Source organism: Macaca fascicularis, chromosome 19 (genome assembly GCF_037993035.2).
Source record: "Macaca fascicularis isolate 582-1 chromosome 19, T2T-MFA8v1.1".
NCBI classification, from domain to species: domain Eukaryota; kingdom Metazoa; phylum Chordata; class Mammalia; order Primates; family Cercopithecidae; genus Macaca; species Macaca fascicularis.
Window position 1 is genome coordinate 45,627,198 of NC_088393.1, and position 25,373 is coordinate 45,652,570.

General features: G+C 53.5%; 1 protein-coding gene across 10 annotated transcripts in view; it reads left to right on the plus strand.

Annotated features, from left to right (window-relative positions):
• RYR1 (ryanodine receptor 1) overlaps positions 1–25,373 on the plus strand; it is a 158,231-nt gene that overhangs the window by 128,115 nt on the left and 4,743 nt on the right. For all 10 annotated transcript variants that reach the window (XM_065536557.2, XM_065536561.2, XM_065536559.2 and 7 more), the window contains 12 exons: positions 5,070–5,411; positions 8,918–9,724; positions 10,828–10,898; positions 11,927–12,071; positions 14,785–14,871; positions 16,507–16,758; positions 17,643–17,773; positions 19,889–19,931; positions 20,558–20,688; positions 20,786–20,846; positions 22,631–22,777; positions 23,020–23,154. In XM_065536557.2, coding sequence (XP_065392629.1) covers positions 5,070–5,411; positions 8,918–9,724; positions 10,828–10,898; positions 11,927–12,071; positions 14,785–14,871; positions 16,507–16,758; positions 17,643–17,773; positions 19,889–19,931; positions 20,558–20,688; positions 20,786–20,846; positions 22,631–22,777; positions 23,020–23,154 — 2,352 coding nt within the window. The remainder of the gene's footprint in view (positions 1–5,069; positions 5,412–8,917; positions 9,725–10,827; positions 10,899–11,926; positions 12,072–14,784; positions 14,872–16,506; positions 16,759–17,642; positions 17,774–19,888; positions 19,932–20,557; positions 20,689–20,785; positions 20,847–22,630; positions 22,778–23,019; positions 23,155–25,373) is intronic.

A 25,373-nucleotide genomic window follows, 5' to 3' on the forward strand; every position in this document is an offset into this window, starting at 1 on the left:
TCTAATACATTCAAGATATCATTTCAACATGGAATCAATCCTGTTTATTTATTTATAGAGACGAGGTCTCGCCATGTTGCCCAAGCTGGTCTCAAACTCCTGTGCTCAAGCAATCCACCCTCCTCAGCCACCCAAGGTGCTGGGATTACAGGCAAGAGCCACCGTGCCTGGCCATAATCAATCTAAAAAATGATTAGCTTGACATTTTTCACTCTTTTTTCACACTAAGTCTATCAATGGGTAGTGCTGTCCTAGTTGTAGAGTTTCCCATAGTCTGAACCTGACCGATGTGTCCTTGTGGTATCATTTCTTGTGTTCCTCTGTCCCCTGGGTTTCCTCCAAAGTGGGACTCAGCTGAAGTTCGAGCAGATTCAGATTTGGGTGTAAGGAGTTTTTTGGCCAGAACCTTCCTTCCTATGTGGGGCTGCTGTGTACCTCCACCAGGAAGCACCTCCTTTCCAGATACCAGCAGCTGTTTCTGCTCAACGCTCAGACATATTCATTCATTAGAGATTGCAAAATGGCAATAGTCTCATTTCTTTTTTTTTTTTTTAGACAGAGTCTTGTTCTGTCACCCAGGCATGCTCTTGGCTCACTGCGACCTCCGCCTCCCAGGTTCAAGCAATTATCCTGCCTCAGCCTCCCAAAGAGCTGGGATTACCAGCACCCACCATCACCCTGACTAATTTTTGTATTTTTACTAGAGATGGGGTTTCTTTTTTTTTTTTTTTTTTTTTTTTTTTTTTTTTTTTGAGACGGAGTCTTGCTCTGTAGCCCAGGCTGGAGTGCAGTGGCCGGATCTCAGCTCACTGCAAGCTCCGCCTCCCGGGTTTACGCCATTCTCCTGCCTCAGCCTCCGGAGTAGCTGGGACTACAGGCGCCCGCCACCTCGCCCGGCTAGTTTTTTGTATTTTTAGTAGAGACGGGGTTTCACGGTGTTAGCCAGGATGGTCTCGATCTCCTGACCTCGTGATCCGCCTGTCTCGGCCTCCCAAAGTGCTGGGATTACAGGCTTGAGCCACCGCGCCCGGCCGAGATGGGGTTTCATCACGTTTGCCAGGCTGGTCTTGAACTCCTGACCTCAAGTGATCCACCTGCCGCAGCCTCCCAAAGTGCTGGGATTATAGGCATGACCCACTGCTCCCGGCCTCTTAGTTTTCGTGATGCTTCTTTCATTTGACAAATGAGTATGAGTGCCTACTGTGTGTCAGGCACTGCCCTAGTCCTGAAGGTACAGCAGTGAACAAAACAGAGAGCCCACTGTGGGGGCCGATAGTCCAGTGGGAAGGGGCAGATGCAAATAATGAAATACACAAAGTAATTGTAGGTTATAATCTGTGGTCTGAAGGGCGTGGGAGTGAGCAGAGTGTGGTAAGCCCCGTAAACCGGCTAGTGGAGGAAGGCCTTCTGCAGGAGGGGACAGCGAAGCTGAGAGTTGAAAGGTACCATATGAATCAGGGAGGCTGTGGTGTCCCAGGCAAAGGGGACAGTAAATGGAAAGGCTGAAAGATGGGAACAAGAGGGACAGAGAGCAGCCTGGGCAACATGGCAAAACCCTGTCCCTACAAAAAATGCAAAAATTATCCAGGCATCGTGGCCTGTGCCTGAAGTCCTAGCTACTTGGGAGGCTGAGGCAAGAGAATCACTTGAACCCAGGAGGCGGAGGTTGCTGTGAGCCAAGATCGTGCCATTGCACTCCAGCCTGGGTGACAAGAGCGAAATTCTGTCTCAAAAAAGTAAAAATAAAAATACACAAATTAGCTAGGCATGGTGGTGCATGGCTGTAATCCCAGCTACTCGGGAGGCTGAGGCAAGAGAATTGCTTGAACCCAGGAGGCGGAGGTTGCAGTGAGCCGAGATCACGCCACTGCACTCCAGCCTGGGCAACAGAGTGAGACTCTCTCAAAAATAAAATAAAATATAAAGTAAAATACTAGCCAGGCACGATGACTTATGCCTGTAATCTCGGCACTTTGGGAGGCTGAGGTGGGAGGATCGCTTGAGCCCAGGAGTTCAAACATAATGAGACCTTGTTTCTACAAAAAACTGTTTAAAAAATTATCTGGGCATGCCTGTGGTTCCAACTTGGAAGGCTAAGATGGGAGGATCACTTGAGCCCAGGAGGTCGAGGCTATGGCAAGCCATGATCACTCCATTACACTCTGGCCTAGGTAGTAGAGATAGACTTTGTCTCAAAAAATTAATAATAAAATAAAACAACTAAAAGACTATAAGTAGACTGTAACACAAAGAAATGATAAATGCTGGAGGGAACGGATACCCCATCAACCCTGATGTGAGTACGTATTGCGTGCCTGTATCAAAATAGTTCACCTACCCCATAAATATATACAACGACTATGTACCCACAAAAATGAAAGATAAAAAGGCCTGGTTCACTCCTGGAATCCCAACACTTTGGGAGGCCAAGGCAGGTGGATCACTTGAGATCAGGAGTTCAAGACCAGCCTGACCAACATGGCGAAACCTCATCTCTACTAAAAATACAAAAATTAGCTGAGCGTGGTGGCACATGCCTATAATCTCAGCTACTCATAAGACTGAGGCAGGAGAATCGCTGAACCCTGGAGGCAGAGGTTGCAGTGAACCAACATCACACCACTGCACTCCAGCCTGGGTGACAGAGCAAGACTCTGTCTCAAAAAATAAAAGTAAAAATAATGTTTTTTTTAAAATAGGCCAGGTGTGGTGGCTCACGCCTGTAACCCCAGCATTTTGAGAGGCCGAGGCGGGCAGATCATCTGAGGTCAGGAGTTCGAGGTCAGCCTGACCAACATGGCAAAACCCTGTCTCTACTAAAAATACAGAATTAGCCAGTGCGGTGGCACATGCCTGTAGTCCCAGCTACTCAGTAGGCTGAGACAGGAGAATCACTTGAACCCAGGAGGTGGAGGCTGCAGTGAGCCAAGATCGTGCCACCGCGCTCCAGCCTGGGCAAGACACAGCAAGACTCTGTCTCTAATAATAATAATAATAATAATAATAATAAATAAATAAATAAATAAGACACAGCAAGACTCTGTCTCCAATAATAATAATAATAATAATAATAAATAAATAAAATAAAATAAAGGGATGGGCAATGAATGATGACAAAGACAGACCAGCAAATCACAAGAGCAGAGTCTAGGAGTGAATGGAGGTGATAGTGTCCCAGGACCCTGTGGAGAGGTGTTTTTTTTTTTTTTTTTTGCACAGGGTCTCGCTCTTATTGCCCAGGCTAGGTGCAGTGGCACAATCTCGGCTCACTGCAACCTCCGCCTCACAGGTTCAAGCCATTCTCCTGCCTCAGCCTCCCAAGTAGCTGGGATTATAGGCACGCACCACCATGCCTAGCTAATTTTTGTATTTTTAGTAGAGACGGGATTTCACCATGTTGTCCAGGCTGGTCTTGAACTCCCGACCTCAGGTGATCCACCCGCCTTGGCCTCCCAAAGTCCTGGGATTACAGGCATGAGCCACCACGCCTGGCCAGGGTGGGTTTTTGAGACAGATAGTGTCACATTGCTCATGATAGAGGGGGAGGCAGGCAGACGAGGTGAGGGCAGTAGGTGAGGGGTTCCGGTGTGATTATGTCTCCATGCTCTGTGGTTTCTAGAGCCCTTCATGATTTGCAAAGCGTGTTACTCATTTAGAAAGCATTTTGCAAAGTTCTGGGGTTTTTACAAAGCACTTTTGAGAGCCAGAAAATTTTGCTTCTGTTCATACCCCAGAGCAACATTTCTCACACTGCATATTGCAACCCATCTGTAGGTAATGAAATTAATTTAGCAACGCATAACTCGTGACCAGCCTCTTTAGAAATAAAATAGAACATTGCAGAGTGTGCTCCACAGCAAAGGTCAGAATTGTGTCACGAAACCTTTTTTTTTTTTTTTTTTTGAGTCACATTGTAAAATGTATTCTTACATTGAGTGCAGTCAAGAACATTTTACGCTGCTCTAGAGAACCTCTTGCAAAAATGCATGGGCAATCAGCACAAGAATGTTCAAGAAAAATGTTGTCTGTAAAAAAAAATCTGTGGGTGAACTTGGTGATTTATGCTTGTAATCCCAACACTTTGTGATGCAGAGGAGGGCACATCACCTGAGTTCAGGAGTTTGGGACAAGCCTAGGCAACATGGCAAAACCCCGTCTACAAAAAAATACAAAAATTCACCAGGTACAGTGGCATGCACATGTAGTCCTAGCTACTCAGGAGGCTGAAGCACACGACTCATTTGACCCTGGGAGGTGGAGGCTGCAATGAGCTGAGATTGTGCCACTACACCACCCCAGCCTGGGTGACAGAGCCAGACCCAGTCTCAGGAGAAAACAAAACAAAACAAAACAAATCTGGAAGCAACCTACATTTCCATCAGGAGGATAACAGATAAACAGTGTTATGGCTGGCCGTGGTGGCTCACACCTGTCACCCCTGCACTTTGGGAGGCGGAGGCGGGTGGATCACCTGAGGACAGGACCGGAGTTCGAGACCAGCCTGGCCAACATGATGAAACCCCATCTCACTAAAAATACAAAAAATTAGCCAGATGTGGTGGCAGGAGCCTGTAATCCCAGCTACTCAGGACGCTGAGGCACTTGAACCTGGGAGGTAGAGGTTGCAGTGAGCTGAGATCATGCCACTGCACTCCAGCCTGGGCGACAAGAGTGAAACTCTGTCTCAAAAAAACAAACAAACAAACAAAAAAACAGGTTTCAGCTGAAGTGGGAGGATCCCTTGAGCCCAGGAGTTTGAGACCAGCCTTGGCAACATAGGGAGACCCTATCTCTAAAAAAAAAAAAAAAAAAAAAAAAAAAAAAAATTAAAAAAGTTAAAATTAGCCAGGTGTAGTGGTGTGTGCCTATAGTCCCAGCTACTCTGGAGGCTGGGCAGTTGAGCCCAGGGGTTGGGATGGGGGCAAGAGCGATGTGTTGAGGCTGTGGTGAGCCGTGATTGTGCCACTGCACTCCAGCCTGGGCGATACAGCGATACCTTGTCTAAAAAAAGAGAGAGAGAGAATTGAGGCTCTCCAGGCCACCCCACTGACCTCCCTGCCCGCCCCCAGGCCATGGACAGCCAGAAGCAGTTCAGCGGTCCAGAAATCCAGTTCCTGCTTTCGTGCTCCGAAGCGGATGAGAACGAGATGATCAACTGCGAGGAGTTCGCCAACCGCTTCCAGGAGCCAGCTCGCGACATCGGCTTCAACGTGGCGGTGCTGCTGACCAACCTGTCGGAGCATGTGCCGCATGACCCGCGCCTGCACAACTTCCTGGAGCTGGCCGAGAGCATCCTCGAGTACTTCCGCCCCTACCTGGGCCGCATCGAGATCATGGGCGCCTCGCGCCGCATCGAGCGCATCTACTTCGAGATCTCGGAGACCAACCGCGCCCAGTGGGAGATGCCCCAGGTCGGGGGACACGCGCGCGTGCATGCTCGCCTCCTGGGGCTTCGGGCATGTGGGTGCTCACTTCTGGCACGCTTGGACCCCACAGGGGGCCGTGCCGTGCCTCGCATATCTGCCCTACTCTGGCAAGCCCACGCCCACACTTTTGTACACATTTTGCCCTGCTGTGCCCTTGCACATCCCTGGCTCGCCCCTGGCCATTTCTTGCGCACCTGGACCACACAAGGATGCACAGCCTTTGGGCATGAAGCAGGGTCAGTGTGTCCTGACTGTGGCTGCTTACACGCCATGCTTTTCCCCTACACGCACACCCTGGGAGCTCTGGCAGGCCCTTATAGCCCTGATGCAGCCCTGCCCACACTGTCACCTCCTTGAACCCGCATGGCGATACACCCCTTGCTCACCTTCCCAGCAGCTCCGGTGTGCCGTCTCTTGGTCCTGGCCCGCTCATGCTTACGCTTGTACACGCTCGCCTTGGGGGCTCTAGGGTGCCCTGGCATGCTGACCCACCCTTCACCAGTCATCACGTGTGCCCCCAGATGCATTCTGAAGTCCTAGCACACGATGTGTACCCCCCCTTATTCTGGGCCCACAGGTGGGTGCACACCTCTTGCACACACACCCTGAGGATGCCGGTGAGCCCTCCCAGAACCCTGGCATGCCTCATTCGTTCACTGCCCACTTGCCCTCACTGTAGCCCCGGCACAACCATGCTCACCCACACACACTTGGGCCACAGTCTCAGGCTCACCCACAAGAGCCCCCAGACCCACTCTCTAACCTGACGGACCCTATCTCAGCTCCTCCTATGCCCAGCCCACAAATGCTTGAACACCCCTCACACACTCACTTGCCCCGAGGGTACACTCATGTGGTCCCAGCATGTCCCCAGCACAGTTGGCACACCTGGCTGACATATGGTTCCCCTCCCCATTCCCTCACACTCCCCACATGGCCCTGACACACCCTCACCACATTCTTTTGCACACACATTTGCTTGTTCCTCAGATGCCCCCAGGTACGTGCACATCCCTCCTTGTCTCACACTCATAGCCTGGGAGGCTTGCGCACCCATCACCTCCTTCACAACTGGGCCCTTCATATGTCTCCTCAGGGGACACCAGCTCATGCACGCGGGCTCATGTCCCACACAGAGCCCTGTCCTCATGTTCTGGGAGCCAGTACACAAACCCTTGGCTCCCCTTCGCACATTCATGCCTGCCTCACGCACACTGCATAACTGCAGACCCCTCTCACACTCATACTCCTCCTGTCCCCCCATAGAGTCCCAGGCCCTTGCACGCCTGCCCCATGTGCCCACGCCCACTGTGCACACTGAGCCTCTCATGGTTGCACACTTCTGGCATCCTCCCATGCCGCCACGCCCTCCTTGCACCTGAGCCCTCCCTGGCCCCTGGTGTCTCCTCACATACTCCGCAGGAACCCTTGAGATCTTGCACATTCATCTATGCCTCTTGGGACCCCGCTGCATACACACCCCCATCTGGCACACACGTGGTTGCAGCATCCTGGCACCCAGGATGTCTGCACATTCCTGCCTCTGCAGGAAGCCCCTGTTCACCATGGCCCTTCCCACTCACTCCTTGCACGTGCTGGGGGAGCTCTGCCCTCCCTCTTCCTCTGCCACTGCGTGCTTCCCACACCAACACTCTTTCCCTTAGTGCTGTTCCTCCAAACATCCGCTCCCTTCTGCTCACCCCTTCCCATTCCACTTTCCCCTGCTCCTCAGGCATCCACGTATGCCCATGTGGCCGTGGAGCACCTGTGTGGCAGTATAATAGGGAACACTGTATGGTGTTGTTGTCATCGTTGTTGTTTGAGATGGAGTTTTGCTCTTGTCGCCCAGGCTGGAGTGCAATGGCACGATCTCGGCTCACTGCAACCTCCACCTCCTGGGTTCAAGTAGTTCTCCTGTCTCAGCGTCCCGAGTAACTGAGATTACAGCCATGTGCCACCACACCCAGCTAATTTTTATATTTTCAGTAGAGTCGGGATTTTGCCATGTTGGCCAGGCTGGTCTTGAACTCCTGACCTCAGGTGATCCGCTTACCTTGGCCTCCCAAAGTGCTGGCATTACAGGCGTGAGCCACCATGGCCTGCCCGTTATATGGCATTTATCAGGCACCAGGAGCTGTTCTAATCATGCAGCATCTACTAACTCATTTAGCCCTCACACCAACCCTACAATGTAGGTCCTATTATGCCCATTTTACAGAGGGAAAACGGAGGTCCAGAGAGTTAATTCAGAATCACCCAGCTACTCAGTGGCAGAATCAGGATTTGAACCCAGGCAGGCTGGCTGCCTTTGCCTTCGAGCACTATGCTCCTCCTCTCAAGGAAGCTAAATACATCCATCCTGGAGCCAGCTCACTGGGATTTCAAATCCTATACGTGCCACCTCATCTGTGTCACCTGGGCATGTACCTTTCTGAGCCTCCCTGTCCTCATCTGTAAAATGGGAAGAAAACCCGCTAGCCCTAGGCTTGTTTGTGAGGATTAAATGAGTTTTATGGAAACTGCTTGTCTGGGGCCTGGCCTTACGGAAGCATTTACAGGAGTACCTGCAATGAGTGCCCTCTATAAAGCGCTCTCTGTAGGTTTGCTATTGATAACCAAGACAACAACATGGCCGGGTGCTGTGGCGCCTGCCTGTATTCCCAGCACTTTGGGAGGCCAAGGCCAGAGGAGTGCTTGAGGCCAGGACTTCGACACCAGCCTGACCAACACAGCCAGACCCTGTCTCTGCAAAAAAAAATTTTTTTAGAAATTAGCAGGCCAGTCATGGTGGCTCATGCCTGTAATCCCAGCACTTTGGGAAGCTGAGGCATGCAGATCACTTGAGGCCAGGAGTTCGACACCAGCCTGGCCAACATGGCAAAACCCTGTCTCCACTGAAAATTCAAAAACAGCCCGGCATGGTGTCGGGTGCCTGTAATCCTAGCTACTCAAGAGGCCTAGGCATGGGGATCGCTTGAACCCTGGGGGCGAAGGTTGCAGTGAGCCGAGATAGCATCACTTCATTCCAGCCTGGGAGACAGAGCTAGATCCTGTCTTTTTTTTTTTTTTTTTTTTTGAGACGGAGTCTTGCTCTGTCGCCCAGGCTAGAGTATAGTGGCGAGATCTGGGCTCACTGCAACCTCTGCCTCACGGGTTCGAGTAATTCTCCTACCTCAGCCTCCCGAGTAGCTGGGATTACAGGGGTGCGCCACCACAGCGGCTAATTTTTGCATTTTTAGTGGAGACGGGGGTTTCACCATGTTGGCCAGGCTGGTCTCGAACTCCTGACCTCAAGTGATCTGCCCGGTTTCCCAAAGTGCTGTGATTACAGGCGGAGCCACCGCGCCGGACCTGACCCTGTCTCAAAAACAAAACAAAATAACAGTGCATTTAGAATAGCGCCTGCAGTGGTGACCCCTTGTAGCTGCCACTGCTGCTGTCCGAGCCCCCGCTGACAGTGCCCCTATCCTGTCCCCCGCCCCGCGCTTCAGGTGAAGGAGTCCAAGCGCCAGTTCATCTTCGACGTGGTGAACGAGGGCGGCGAGGCCGAGAAGATGGAGCTCTTCGTGAGTTTCTGCGAGGACACCATCTTCGAGATGCAGATCGCCGCGCAGATCTCGGAGCCCGAGGGCGAGCCGGAGACCGACGAGGACGAGGGCGCGGCGGAGGCGGGCGTGGAGGGCGCGGAGGAGAGCGCGGCGGGCCCCGAGGGCACGGCGGCCACGGCGGCGGCAGGGGCGACAGCGCGGGTGGCGGCGGCCATGGGCCGGGCCCTGCGCGGCCTCAGCTACCGCAGTCTGCGGCGGCGCGTGCGGCGGCTGCGGCGGCTCACGGCCCGCGAGGCGGCCACCGCGGTGGCGGCGCTGCTCTGGGCAGCCGTGACGCGCGCGGGGGCCGCTGGCGCGGGGGCGGCGGCGGGCGCGCTGGGCCTGCTCTGGGGCTCGCTGTTCGGCGGCGGCCTGGTGGAGGGCGCCAAGAAGGTGACGGTGACCGAGCTCCTGGCGGGCATGCCCGACCCCACCAGCGACGAGGTGCACGGCGAGCAGCCGGCCGGGCCCGGCGGAGACGCAGACGGCGAGGGTGCCAGCGAAGGCGGAGGGGACGCCGCGGAGGGCGCTGGAGACGAGGAGGAGGCGGTGGACGAGGCCGGGCCGGGCGGTGCCGACGGGGCGGTGGCCGTGACGGATGGGGGCCCCTTCCGGCCCGAAGGGGCTGGCGGTCTCGGGGACATGGGGGACACGACGCCTGCGGAACCGCCCACGCCCGAGGGCTCTCCCATTCTCAAGAGGAAGCTGGGGGTGAGAGAGCAGGCGGGGGCTTTGGGGTTTTGGAAAGATGAGGCATTGAAGGGAGGAAGAGAGCCCGACTGGGTATAAACACACCGAGAAGAGAGAACTGGCCAGAGGGATAGGCACACGCAGGGCGCACGCACCCACGGAGGACGCACACGGGGACTGAGCGGGCGCCGGGCAAGAGAGACGCTCAGAGACAGAGGGACACACAGACGCACAGAGAGACTTAGAGATGGAGACCTGGAGAAAGGGCCGGGGGAGAGAGAGTGCAGGGCCGGGCAAAGTGCAGGGCCCAGGAGAGGTACAGAAAATGACACCTGGAGAGCCAGAAAGAGTAAGAAACCCAGAGACCAAATTAGAAGGCAAGAAAGACCAAAACTAAGCCGGGCGCGGTGGCTCACATCTGTGATCCCAGCACTTTGGGAGGCCGAGGCGGGCGGATCACCTGAGGTCAGGAGTTTGAGATCATCCTGGCCACCGTGGTGGAACCCTGTCTCTACTAAAAATACAAAAATTAGCCGGGCGTGGTGGTGTGCGCCTGTAATCCCAGCTACTAGGGGGGGCTGAGGCAGGAGAATCGTTTGAACCCGGGAGGCGGAGGTTGCAGTGAGCCAAGATGGTGCCACTGCACTCCAGCCTAGGCGACAGAGCGAGACTCCGTTTCCAAAAAAAAAAAAGGAAAAGAAAGACCAAGACTAAAAAAAGTTTCCAGACAGGGTCAGGGCCACTAGGAAAAGACCCTCGGAGATACTGGTGTGGGAATGAAGTACCCCATGGAGGAAGGAACCCCAAACATCCTCAGGCACTTGGTGCTGGGAATGCCATGGTGGGGCGCAGAGGTCAAGGTGGTGGGAAGCAGTGGGAGACAAGCAGAGCTGCACATGGAGTCAGCCCAACCCTGCGCAGTGCTTTGGGCAAAGGTCTTCACCTCGATGAGCCTCAGTTTCCCCTCTGTAAAATGGGAGTCATAATCTGCCTCTTTCTGGTGGGGAGAAGTGTAAAACTTAGATTACCCAGGGGAAATAAGAAAGGAGATGAGAGGAACAGGCAAGCAGCCCTGAGAAGCGCTTGGGGTGGGGACTCAGCCCTGATGCTTGCCCCGCCCCCAGGTGGATGGAGTGGAGGAGGAGCTCCCGCCAGAGCCGGAGCCGGAACCAGAACTGGAGCCGGAGAAAGCAGAGTGAGTGGCCAGCCCCTATCACTGCCTCCCTCCTAGACTAGGAGCCTCCAGAGATCAGGCCCCGGGGCTGTCCTGGCCACCCTGTGTCCTCGGTGTCACCCAGCCCAGACTCAGGCACGGAAGAGAGGCTCTGAGAAAAAGAATCAAGAAATAAATGCTCCAGCTTGAGCACTATAAAAAAAAATTAAAATTGGCCGGGCGCGCTGGCTCACGCCTGTAATCCCAGCACTTGGGAGGCTGAGGCAGGTGGATCACGAGGTCAGGGAATCGAGACCATCCTGGCTAACACGGTGAAACCCCATCTCTACTAAAATACAAAAAAATGAGCCGGGCGTGGTGGTGTACACCTGTAGTCCCAGCTACTTAGGAGGCTGAGGCAGGAGAATGGCATGAACCGGGAGGCGGAGCTTGCAGGGAGCCAAGATTGCGCCACTGCACTCCAGCCTGGGCAACAGAGCGAGACTCCGTCTCAAAAAAAAAAAAAAAAAATTTAAATTAGCCAAGCATGGTGGTATGTGGAGAGACTGAGGTGGGAAGATCACTACTGCACTCCAGCCTGGGTGACAGAGCAAGACCCTGTCTCAAAAAAAACAAAAACAAAAACAAACAGAAAAATAAAAACTCCCATCTAACCGCCAGGTCATCACATGTGCCTTCCCTCTGCATGGAACACAGGCCCCCATGCCTCCTCTGAGTCTCTCTCATCCTTTCCAATTCTCCAGGACACCTGACCCCCTCCTAAGCTGAGGAAGTGTCTCATCCAGATTCCCACAACCCCCTGAGCTTCCGGCATCCCAGCCCTGACCACTCTGGGCTGTCACTGCCTGGTGTCACTGTCACTGCCTGTCTCCCACATTGGACTGGAGCCTCATAAGGGCAAGTCCTGATTATCTCATCATCCCATGTACCCAGCACCATCCAAATCTGGGCCAGGCATGGGGCGGGCCCCCGACGAATGCTTTTGAATGAATGAACTCATGCATTGCCTGCCCTGGCACCTCCTGACCTCTCTCTGTCCTGCCTTGCAGTGCCGAGAATGGGGAGAAAGAAGAAGTTCCCGAACCCCCACTAGAGCCCCCCAAGAAGCAAGCACCTCCCTCACCCCCTCCAAAGAAGGAAGAAGCTGGGGGTGAATTCTGGGGAGAACTGGAGGTGCAGAGGGTGAAGTTCCTGGTGAGGATCCAGCCAGGTCACTTGAACCTTCTTCTCCCCGGGAACCCCACCTCTGGTGCCCACCTCTCCTGCTCACCCTGTTCTTGTGTTCACCGGTTCAAGCTCATCTCCAAGAAGAACGCTAGCTGGGGAGAGGGCAGAGGCATCCCCAGACCTGAGGACAGGGTAGCATTTTCAGATGGCCCTCACTTGGTTCCTTGTCCCCTCCCTGCTCACAATCCTTATTCCAACCTCCACACCTCTGTTCATCAGGGTCACCCACCCACACTTCCACCTCCATCCTCTATCCAGAGCTACATTCAATGAGGCCACCGCTCTGGCCTTCCCACCGTGGCCTGTTCTTGGCTGTCAGCCTTTAGAGTCTTAGTCCCTCCATTACTCCCAGTGCTGCTGTGGAGGTCTGAGCTCTCTCCCAGTTCCTGGGAAAGCGTTCATCTCATCCAGGCCAGGAAGAAGGGTGGGTGTTGGGAGGCAGGTCCCAGGGTTCCCTCTATCCTGTCTCCTCTCCAGGCCTGGCCTGATAGGAGGGGGTAAGGGAGGCTGGACACGGTGGCTCACGCCTGTAATCCCAGCACCTTGGAAGGCCGAGGCAGGCGGGTCGCCTGAGGTCAGAAGTTCAAGGCCAGCCTGGCCAACATGGTGAAACCCCATGTCTACTAAAAATACAAAAAAAAAAAAAATTAGCCGGACATAGTGGTGTATGCCTGCAATTCCAGGTACTCAGGAGGCTGAGGCATGAGAATCGCATGAACCCAAGAGGCAGAAGTTTCAGTGAGCCGAGATCGCGCCACTGCACTCCAGCCTGGGCGACTGAGCGAGACTCTGTCTCAAAACAAAAGTTGCAGGGGAGGGCGGTGAGGGAATCATGTGGAATGAAGGTGGTTCATGAGAATTTGTGGGAAGAATAAGGGATGGAGGGAAAGGTGGAGAGAAAGAGGGAGAGATGGAAGATGTTCCCGGCCACGTGAGGGGGCTCATGCCTGGAATTCCAGTACTTTGGAAGGCCAAGGTAGGAGGATCGCTTGAGCCCAGGAGTTTGAGACAAGCCAGGGCAATAAAGGGAGATCCCTGTCTCTATGAAATAATTTTTCTTTCTTTTTTTTTTTTTTTTTTTTCTCTGTTGCCCAGGCTGGAGTGCAGTGGCACGATCTCAGCTCACTGCAAGCTCCGCCTCCTGGGTTCACGCCATTCTCCCACCTCAGCCTCCCAAGTCTGGGACTACAGGCGTCCACCATCACACCCGGCCAATTTTTTGTATTTTTAGTAGAGATGGGATTTCACCGTGTTAGCCAGGATGGTTTCGATCTCCTGACATCATGATCCGCCCGCCTCAGCCTCCCAAAGTCCTGGGATTACAAGCGTGAGCCACCGCACCCAGCGGAATTTTTTTAATCTCTTTTTTTTTTTTTTAAATTACTGCTGCTTGCAGAGCAGGGCTACCCTATAGGCAGTGCACCCAGAGTAGCCAAAATTGTTTCTTTAATTAGCTGGGCGAGTTAACACATGCCTGTAGTCCCGGGTATTCAGGAGGCTGAGGCGGGAGCATCACTTGAGCACAAGAGGTTGAGGCAGCAGTGAGCTATGATTGCATCACTGCACTCCAACCTGGGTAACAGAGCAAGACCTTGACTCAAAAAAAAAAAAAAAAAAAAGTTCCCTTTCATATTCTGTAAAGCAGACAGGGTGACCTCACTCAGGGAGCAGCATGCCAAATGGCTTGGAGCTTGGACTCTGGAGCCTGACTGCCTGGGTTCAAATCCCAGCTATGCCACTCATTGGCTATGTTACCTTGAGCAAGACTCCACTTCCCTGAGCCTCAGTTTCCTCATCTGTAAAGTGCGCATAACGGTAGTACCCACTTCACAGTGCTGTGCTGAGCATTAAACAGGTTCTTGCAAATAAAGCTCTTAGCCCAGATGTTGGTATAAGCAAGCACTCAATAAATAGGAGGTTGAGGCCAGGTGCAGTGGCTCACACCTATAATCCAGCACTTTGGGAGGCCGAGGTGGGTGGATCACCTGAGGTCAGGAGTTTGAGACCAGCGTGGCCAGCATGGCGAAACCCCATCTCTACTGAAAATATAAAAATTAACTGGGTGTGGTGGTGCACGCCTGTATTCCCAGCTACTCAGGAGGCTGAGATGAGAATTTGAACCCAGTAGGCAGAGGTTGCAGTGAGCCAAGATGGTGGCACTGCTCTCCAGCCTGGGTGACAGAGCAAGACTCCGTCTCAAAAATAATAATAATAATGATAATAATAGGCCGGGCGCGGTGGCTCAAGCCTGTAGTCCCAGCACTTTGGGAGGCCGAGACGGGCGGATCACGAGGTCAGGAGATCAAGACCACCCTAGCTAACATGGTGAAACCCCGTCTCTACTAAAAAATACAAAAAACTAGCCGGGCGCGGTGGCGGGTGCCTGTAGTCCCAGCTACTCGGGAGGCTGAGGCAGGAGAATGGCGGGAACCCGGGAGGCGGAGCTTGCAGTGAGCCGAGATCCGGCCACTGCACTCCAGTCTGGGTGACAGAGCAAGACTCCGTCTCAAAAAAAAAATAATAATAATAATAATAATGATAATAATAATCAATTAATTAATAGGTTGTAGGAACAGATATTGAGAGCCCAGGTGCTTTGACTGTGGGTAAATGATGGGATGAATTCTCCAGGGAAGAGGCTGATCTGTGAGTGCTTTCTCTCTTTTTGTCTTCTCTCCAGAACTACCTGTCCCGGAACTTTTACACCCTGCGGTTCCTTGCCCTCTTCTTGGCATTTGCCATCAACTTCATCTTGCTGTTTTATAAGGTGCTGGTCCCGAAGGGCTGGGAGGGTCAGGCCCTTATCCATGCTGTGGGATGGGAGGCTCAGCCCCCATCATAATTTCAGGGTTCCTCCAGTGAAGGGACAAGGCACTGGGCTCAGGGTCCTTAGGAGGGTTCAGGCTGGACACCTGGATCCTGGGACCCCCCCTCCATGGGGGTGAGTAGGGGATACCTGGATCCATCTGGGACAGAAACCTGAGTGCCTGTGGGAGTTAGAACAGGAGCAGGAGCTGAGTTCTCTGCTCAGCTCGGCCACATGCCAGTCCTGTGTGCCTGGCTGCAGGCCCTCAGATCTCGGCAACACCCACTGATGCCGTTAAGCATCTTTGCTTTCACGTAAGCTAAACAGAAGTTTGCGGGGAGGAAGAAACAGTCTGCTCACAGAATGAAAGGAAAGGGCTAAGAACCAGGCCTCCTGAAAGACAGAGGGACCCTTGGGGTCTTGCCAGGGGTCTAGATAACAGGACAGTAAGGTAGACTAGAGAGATCGAAGCATGGCTTCTGTGGGACCCAGTCCTGCTCCACCGCCCACTGGTGCATGATGTTAGGCAAGGTGCTTACCGTCCCTGAGCCTCAACCCTCTCATCTGTAAAATGGAATACCTCTTAGTGTTGTGGGGATTGAAAGAGGATAAGGTTGCCGGGCGTGGTGGCTCAAGCCTGTAATCCCAGCACTTTGGGAGGCCGAGACGGGTGGATCACGAGGTCAGGAGATCGAGACCATCATGGCTAACACGGTGAAACCCCGTCTCTACTAAAAAATACAAAAAACTAGCTGGGCGAGGTGGCGGGCGCCTGTAGTCCCAGCTACTCGGGAGGCTGAGGCAGGAGAATGGCGTGAACCCGGGAGGCGGAGCTTGCAGTGAGCTGAGATCCGGCCACTGCACTCCAGCTTGGGCGACAGAGCGAGACTCCGTCTCAAAAAAAAAAAAAAAAAAAGAAGAAAGAGGATAAGGCACCAGGCACAGTGGCTCACGCCTGTAATCCCAGGACTTTGGGAGGCCAAAGTAGGTGGATCACCTAAGTCAGGAATTCAAGACCAGCCTGGCCATATGGTGAAACCCCGTCTCTACTAAAAATACAAAAACATTAGCTGGGCATGGTGGTGGGCACCTGTAATCCAAGCTACGCAGGAGCCTGAGACAGTAGAATCCCTTGAACCCGGGAGGCAAAGGTTGCAGTGAGCCAAGATTGCACCACTGCACCCAGGCTGCGTGACAAGAGCGAAACTCCGTCCACCCCACCAAAAAGAAGAAGATGAGTATGTGTAAGGCACTTAGAGCAACAGTACCTGGCATATAAAAAGCACTGTGTAAATGTTTAACTGCTACTAATTTTCGTGTTAGTGTTAATATTAGTGGGCAGTCTGTTTAGAGCTCCACTATGAAGATGAACCAACTCTGTCTTCAGTTCTGTGCCACTCAGTTCGACAGGCTAATTCCCAGGTCAGAGACTGATTTGCTAGCTAGGGCCCTGGTCCCACCCCTTGATCTTGATTGACAGCCACACCAAGACTGTATCTGGTATGGCCCCAGTGCAATCTCAGGAATGGAGGCTCAATTTTGTGAGTGGGCTCTGCATGTGGCAGACCCACAGATGGATCTCTGTCCCCATTTCAGGTCTCAGACTCTCCACCAGGGGAAGACGACATGGAAGGCTCAGCTGCTGGGGACGTGTCAGGTGCAGGCTCTGGTGGCGGCTCTGGCTGGGGCTTGGGGGCCGGAGAGGAGGCAGAGGGCGATGAGGATGAGAACATGGTGTACTACTTCCTGGAGGAGAGCACAGGCTACATGGAGCCCGCCCTGCGGTGTCTGAGCCTCCTGCATACACTGGTGGCCTTTCTCTGCATCATTGGCTATAACTGTCTCAAGGTGGGCCCATGGCCATGGTTCTGGGGCAAGGGCTTATTGGCTGGGTAGGGGTGGGGGCGGTGCTGGAGTACTGGCTGGGGCTGGGGACCCTCACAGTGACTGGGACAGAGGGGGCCCAGGGTTGGGGCGAGGGCTGGGGAACTGGGTACAGGATTGGGGTCTCCAGCAAGGATGATAGGGGTCTCCAGCAAGGATGACATTCAAATTGGGAACGGTCTTGATACTTTACTATTGGATGAACTTTACTATTGGAGTTCTTTGGGCTTAAAACTTTCATACATGCTGTTCCCTCTGCCTGCAAAGCTTTGCCCCGCTTCCACCTCCTTGCACCTGCCTCTGTTTTATTCATCCTTCAGTTCTGAGTTCAGACCTCCCTCCTTGGGAAGCCCTAGGTGGCATCAGGCACCACTCCTGGACTCCCACAGCTCCCCTGTTCTCACATCCTGGACCGATCCCTCTGCCTGTACCCCACCCCCATTGTGGCCCTGACCCCTCTATGCCCCTATATGCCAGCCCTGACACCCCTGCCTGTGCCTCCCCACTGCCAGCCCTATCCCCTCTGCCTGTGCCCCCCAATTCCAGCCCTGACCCCTCTATCTATGCCCCCCATCCCGGCCCTGATCCATCTATCTTTGTACCCACATTCCAGTCATGACACCTCTGCCTGCGCCTCCCCCATCCCCGCCCTGACCCCTCTGCCCATGTCCCCCACATCCCAGTCCTGAGCCCTCTGCCTGGACCTCCTCATTTCTACCCTTATCACTGGGAAAGCACTTCTGATGTGGGGTCGCACACGGACTCCAGCAAGATCTCATGGCTTCTGCTGAGACTGTGGTCCAGCCAAGGTGCCTGACACCCACCCTTGGCCTCCTCCCACTATCCAGGTGCCCCTGGTAATCTTTAAGCGGGAGAAGGAGCTGGCCCGGAAGCTGGAGTTTGACGGCCTATACATCACAGAGCAGCCCGAGGACGATGACGTGAAGGGGCAGTGGGACCGACTGGTGCTCAACACACCGTAAGGACCCAGCCCCCACCTCAGGGTGGCAGCAGGAGGGGACCTGGGTTTCCACCCAGTCCAGGATAGGACCCAAAAAAACTAAGGTTTCAGGCCAGGCATGGTAGCTCACGCCTGTAATCCCAGCACTTTGGGAGGCCGAGGTGGGCGGATCACGAGGTCAGGAGTTCGAGACCAGCCTGGCCAACATGGTGAAACCTCGTCTCTACTAAAATTACAAAAATTAGCTGGGCGTGGTGGCGGGCACCTGTAATCCCAGCTACTGGGGATGAATCAGGAGAATCACTTGAATCTGGGAAGTGGAGGATGCAGATCGCACCATTGCACTCCAGCCTGGGCAACAAGAGCGAAATTCCGTCCCCCATGCCCCCGGCAAAAAAAAAAAAAAAACCTAGGGTTTCAGTCCCTGCAGGCCCTGCCTCATTCTCCCCAAGCCTTACTCTTCCTTTCCATAAAAGAGGCACATTTCCCGTGCATCACAGCATCTGTGTGGGTGAGGGTGGCACACGGAGATTCCTAGACTTGAGGCCGGGAAGTTCCTCTTCAGTGACTCTGGGGTGTGAGCCCAGGAACCCATGTTTTAAACCCTGTCTCCCAGTGTGATTCTTACTCAGGCGCAATGAGTGCAAAATAAAAAGACGTGGCCGGGCGCGGTGGCTCACACCTGTAATCCCAACACTTGGGAGGCCAAGGTGGGCAGATCACTTGAGGTCAGGAGTTCGAGACCAGCCTGGCCAACATGGTGAAACCCCATCTCTACTAAAAATACAAAAAGTAGTCTCTACTAAAAATACAAAAATTAGCCAGGCATGGTTGTGGGCACCTGTAGTCTTAGCTACTGAGGAGGCTGAGGCATGAGAATCACTTAAACCTGGGAGGTAGAGGTTGCAGTGAGCCGAGATTGTGCCTCTGCACTCCAGCCTAGGCAACAGAGCGAGACTCCGTCTAAAAAAAAAAAAAGAAAGAAAGAAATCATTAGGGGCCTTAGGGGCCGCACTCGGTGGCTCACGCCTGTAATCTCAGCACTTTGTGAGGCTGAAGCGGGAGGATCCCTTGTGCCCAGGAGTTCAAGACCAGCCTGGGCAACATAGGGAGACCTCTATCTTTAGGAAAAAAAAACAAACTAAAAAGCAGACATGCTAGCCTGGCTAGTGCATGCCTGTAGTCTTAGCTACTTGGGAGGCTGAGGCAGGAGGATCGCTTGAGCCCAGGAGTTCCAGGATGCAGTGAGCTATGATTATGCCACTGTCCTTCAGCCTGAGTGACAGAGCAAGACCCTATGTCTGGGGGAAAAAAAAGAATAGGAATTAGAAGTGCAATGAATCGAAGCACTTCAAATAATTGTAAATCTGTGAACTCATAATCAATCGTCACTCCACCCTCTCAAACAACAAAACTCGGTAGCCATACTTGAGGATGTTAGGGCATCAATTTGTCACTTGGAAAACTGGTCAATAAAGGGTCAGAATCATGAAATTAAATGAAATCAACCAGTATGAGGAAGGAGGCAGTTCCACTGGAGTTGGTGCTGGGTCAGGCTGCTGGTTTGGACTCCTTCCCGCCCATCACCACGCCAGAGCCTCTTTATCAGAGTGCCATTCTGAGGTCTTTTTTGCACATCTGGCTCTGAATGCAAATTCTCTACCTCATCTGGGGTCCAGCAAAGATGGCAGGGGGGGTCCCCACTGCTCAAGGTTCCTACAAGAAAAGCAGTGGAGCCAGGCACGGTGGCTCACGCCTGTAATCCCAGCACTTTGGGAGGCCAAGGCGGGTGGGGGGGGGATCACCTGAGGTCAGAAGTTCGAGACCAGCCTGACCAACATGGCAAAACCCAGTCTCTACTAAAAATACAAAAATTAGCCGGGCATGGTGGTGGGCCCCTGTAATCCCAGCTACTCAGGAGGCTGAGGCAGGAGAATCGCTTGAACCTGGGAGGCAAAGGTTGCAGTGAGCCGATAACACACCACTGCACTCCAGCCTGGGCGACAGAGTGAGACAGAGAAAAAAAAAAAAAACAGTGGAATTTCAACCCACCCCCCAATGTGACTGACAGCTCCGATCCCTCTGGCCCTAACATCTCACACTCACGCGCGCTCTCTCTCTCTCTCTCGGCAGGTCTTTCCCCAGCAACTACTGGGACAAGTTTGTCAAGCGCAAGGTGAGAGGACATGGATGCACTGGGTCCTGGATTAGGTCCCTGCCTGCCACCAGGTCGTCACAGGCTTGCCGAGCACTTGCTTGGTGTGTGACCTTGGGCAAGAGGTTTTTTTGCCTCTCTGAGTAACACCTCAGTTTCCCCATGGGGAGATGGGTATAGTAAGCACACTTCCCTTTCTTGAATGGGCACATGGAAAGAGCAGAGCATCAAGGCTGGGCACGGTGGCTCACACCTGTAATCCCAGCACTTTGGGAGGCCAAGGTGGGCGGATCACTTGAGGTTAGGAGATCAAGACCAGCCTGGCCAACATGGTGAGACCCCGTCTCTACTTAAAATATAAAAAATTAGCTGGTGTGGCGGCGGGCGCCTGTAATCCCAGCTACTCAGGAGGCTGAGGCAGGAGAATCACTTGAACGTGGGAGGCAGAGGTTGTGGTGAGCAGAGATGGCGCCACTGTACTCCAGCCTGGGCATCAGAGGGAGACTCTGTCTCAACACAAAACAAAACAAAACAATGCACCTCTCATTTCTCGTTCAGAGTTTGGAGTGTCCCCAGAACCCCCTTGCAGGCCACGACACACACCACACTCCAGCTGTGTCTACACAGCTTGACGCTCTCTTGTGCAGGTCCTGGACAAACATGGGGACATCTACGGGCGGGAGCGGATTGCTGAGCTACTGGGCATGGACCTGGCCACACTAGAGATCACCGCCCACAATGAGCGCAAGCCCGACCCGCCACCAGGGCTGCTGACCTGGTGAGCCCAGGACGCCCCTGCACAGGCCTGGGGCATGCAGGGGAGGTGAGTGGGGTCTGACACTCAAGCATATCTCCTCCGACCCCCGCCCCCACAGGCTCATGTCCATCGATGTCAAGTACCAGATCTGGAAGTTCGGGGTCATCTTCACAGACAACGTGAGCAGGGGCCCGCAGATTGGGGAGGGACTCTGCAGGGGTGGGGCGTTAGGAGGGTTCCCAGCTTGGGGGATTCCTGACCAGAGAATGACTCCTGGGACGCTGAGTGGCTGTGACCCTAGGGTACCTTCTTACCCACACGAGGCTCCTTATCCCCCCAGACATCGTTTTATTATTATTACTATTTTTTTTAAAATAGCTGGGATTGGGTGTGGTGGCTCACGCCTGTACTCCCAACGCTTTGAGAGGCCAAGGCTGGTGGCTCACTGGAGTCCAGAGTTTGAGACCAGCCTGGACAATATAGTGAGATCCTCTCTCTACAAAAAATTTAAAAATTAGCTGGGGCTGGGCGTGGTGGCTCACACTTGTAGTCCCAGCACTTGCGGAGGCCGAGGCAGGCAGATCACTTGAGGTCAGGAGTTCAAGACACACCTGGCCCTGGGCATGGTGGCAGGTGCTTGTAATCCCAGCTACTCGGGAGGCTGAGGCAGGAGAATGGCTTGAATTCAGGAGGTGGAGGCTGCAGTGAGCTAAGATCGCACCACTGCACTCCAGCCTGGGTGACAGAATGAGAATCCGTCTCAAAAAAAAAAAAAAAAAAATTAGCCAGGCAGCCAGGCACAGTGGCTCACACCTGTAATCCCAGCACTTTGGGAGGCAAAGGCAGAGGATTGCTTGAGCTCAAACATTTAAGACCAGCTTGGGCAACTTTTGTAGAGACGGTGAAACCCCGTCTCTACAAAAAATACAAACATTAGCCAGGTGTGGTGGCACACACCTGTAGTCCCAGCTACTCAACAGGCTGCAGTGGGAGGATGGCTTGAGCCCAGGAGGCAGAGGTTTCAGTGAGCTGCGTGTTCACCACTGCACTTCAGCCTGGATAACAGAGTGAGACCCTGTCTCTAACAAAAAGCAGAGAGTGGCCAAGTGCGGTGGCTCAGGCCTGTAATCCCAGCACTTTGGGTTGGGAGGCCGAGGTGGGTGGATAAATTGAGGCCAGGAGTTAGAGACCAGCCTGGCCATCATGGTGAAACCCCAGCTCTACTAAAAATACAAAAATTAGCTGGGTGTGGTGACCCACGCCTGTGGTCCCAGCTACTTCAGAGGCTAAGGCAGGAGAATCGCTTGAACCCGGGAGGCGGAGGTTGCAGTGAGCCGAGATTGCACCACTGCACTCCAGCCTGGGCAACAGACTAACACTCCATCTCAAAAAAAAAAAAAAAAAATTAGCTGGGTGTGGTTACCCACACCTATGGTCTCAGCTACTTGGGAGGCTAAGCAAGGCTAAGGTAGGCTTAGCCTCCTTCACTTGGACCCTGGAGGTGGAGATTGCGGTGAGCTGGGATTGCGCCATTGCACTCCAGCCTGGGTGACAAGAGTGAAACTCCATCTCAAAAAAAAAAAAAAAAAAAAAAGAGGAAGAAATGAGGGAGTTTCACTATGTTGCCTGGACTGGTCTTGAACTCCTGACCTCAAGTGATCCTCCTGCCTCAGCCCCCCAAAGCGCTGGGATTACAGGCATGAGCCACCACACCCGGCCCAGAACATCCTTTGGCTTCCTCAGTGTGCCCTTGGATTCCCAGATTATTTCCTTCTGCAGGGGGCTCTCATCTCCCCGCAGGATGCCTTCTCACCCAGAATGCCCCGTCCTCCATGTACTCCCCAGCCAGGGCTGGCACCCGACCCCCAGGGCATAGCTGACTCTCCCGAGTGGCCCCTACCCTCCAGAGTGCTCCTCATGTGTCCCTGCCTTCCCCCTGACACCTGGCCCTGTGCGCCCACAGTCCTTCCTGTACCTGGGCTGGTATATGGTGATGTCCCTCTTGGGGCACTACAACAACTTCTTCTTCGCTGCCCATCTCCTGGACATCGCCATGGGGGTCAAGACGCTGCGCACCATCCTCTCCTCCGTCACCCACAATGGGAAACAGGTGTGGGGAGGACCTGGCTGTGGGGCGTGGGCCAGCAGGGACCAGCGTGGCAGTGGGTGGTGGAGGGGTGAGGGCCGGGCAGCTGGGCTGAGGAGGGGCAAGGCCAGGTGGGACCAAGCCAAGGGTGTGTGGGGCAGCAAGGTAGAGCCACGGGGACTGAACTGGGGCCAGGACCCGGAATGGGCGTGGCCAGGGGAGGGCAAGCCCAGGGCGGAGCTGACCTGGCCCCGTCCTGCCCCCAGCTGGTAATGACCGTGGGCCTTCTGGCGGTGGTCGTCTACCTATACACCGTAGTGGCCTTCAACTTCTTCCGCAAGTTCTACAACAAGAGCGAGGATGAGGATGAGCCTGACATGAAATGTGACGACATGATGACGGTGAGCCCCTCCCCCAGCGCTCTGGGACCCTTCCTTCTCCCATCTGTTGAAGGGGTTAATAATGGTACCTCCAGGCCGGGCGTGGTACCTCCAGTCTGCAATCCCAGCGCTTTGGGAGGCGGAAGCGGGAGGATCACTTGAGTCCAGAAGTTGGAAACCAGCCTGGGCAACAAGGCAAAAATCCCGTCTCTATAAAAAATGTTAAATATTAGCTGGGTGTTGTGTTGTGTGCCTGGAGGCTAAGGCAGGAGGATCACTTGAGCCCAGCAGTTTGAGGCTTCAGTGAGCTACGAATGGGCCACTACACTCCATCCTGGTAGACAGAGGGACACCTTGCCTCTAAAAAATGAAAATAGTACCTACAGTTTGGCAAGCTGATGCATGCCAGGCACATTTTGGTTTTTTTGGTTTTGGTTTTTGTTTTTTTCAGTCGGAGTCTCGCTCTGTTGCCCAGGCTGGAGTGCAGTGGCACAATCTCGGCTCACTGCAACCTCCACCTCCCGGGTTCAAGTGATTCTCCTGCCTCAGCCTCCCAAGTAGCTGGGACTACAGGCATGTGCCACCGTGCCCAGGTAATTTTTGTATTTTTAGTAGAGACAGGGTTTCACCATGTTGACCAGGATGGTCTCCATCTCTGCCTGTGCCCTTGTGATCCGCCCACCTTCGCCTCCCAAAGTGCTGGAATTACAGGCGTGAGCCATCGCGCCCGGCCATGTCAGGTACTTTGAACAGTGCCAGGCAAATGAGTGCTCCACATCTGTTGGCCATTGTTTCAATATTATTTGAGCTGAGGTTTTTTGTGTTTTTTTTTCTGAGACGAAGTCCCAGGCTGGAGTGCAGTGACATGATCTCAGCTTACTACAACCTCTGTCTCTCAGGTTCAAGTGATTCTCCTGTGGCGTGAACCCGGGAGGCGGAGCTTGCAGTGAGCTGAGATCTGGCCACTATACTCCAGCCTGGGCAACAGAGCGAGACTCCGTCTCAAAAAAAAAAAAAAAAAAAAGAAAACCAAACAAGTGATTCTCCTGCTTCAGCCTCCTGAGTAGCTGGGATTACAGGCAAACACTACCACACCCAGCTGATTTTTGTATTTTTAGTAGAGCTGGGAGATCTCACTATGTTGGCCAGGCTAGTCTTGAACTCCTGACCTCAAATGATCCACCCACCTCGGCCTCCCAAAGTGCTGGGATTACAGGCCTGAACCACCACACCCAGCCTTATTTGAGCTTTTCAAACGGATTATTATTGGAAAGGTACTCAGGGAGCTTGCCCCTGCCACTTATGAGCCATGTGATTTTTGGACAGGCTACTCAACCTCCTCCCTATGCCCTGGGGGCTTCACTTGTAAAATGAGTGTGTAATAGTAGGACTAATAGGTGCTCCCTGGCTATCGAAGACTTAAAAGACTTAGACTAGTGCCTTGCACGGTGGCTCATGCCTGTAATCCCAGCACTTTGGGAGGCTGAGGCGGGCGGATCACCTGAGGTCGGGAGTTCGAGACCAGCCTGACCAACATGGAGAAACCCCGTCTCTACTAAAAATACAAAATTAGGCCAGGCGCGGTGGCTCACGCCTGTAATCCCAGCTCTCAGGGAGGCAGAGGCGGGAGGATAGCTTGAGCCCAGGAGTTCGAGACCTGCCTGGGTAATATAGCGAGACCCCGTTCTCCACAAAAAGGAAAAAAAAAAAAAGACAAAAAATACAAAATTAGCCGGGCATGGTGGCGCATGCCTGTAATCCCAGCTACTCGGGAGGCTGAGACAGGAGAATCGCTTGAACCCGGGAGGTGGAGGTTGCAGTGAGCCGAGATCGCACCACTGCACTCCAGCCTGGGCAACAAGAGCGAAACTCTGTCTCAAAAAAACAAAACAAAACAAAAAAACAAACAAAAAAAAAGACTTGGACTAGTGCCTGGCACATCCTCAGGATTATATAGATGTTAGCTTCTATCATCATTATCCACAATTAAAAGTTTCATCCAGGCCAGACGCAGTGACTCACATCTGTAATCCCAACACTTTGGGAGGCTGAAGCAAGAGGATCACTTGAGCTTAGGAGTTCGAGGTTGCAGTGAGCTATGATTGTGCCACTGCACTCCAGCCTGGGTACCACAGTGAGACTCTGTCTCAAGTTTAAAAAAAAGTTTCACCCAAGGTATACCCAGCGTTCAATGCATATTTATTTTTTCTCTTCTATTCTAATAATGGTGATCATAGCCC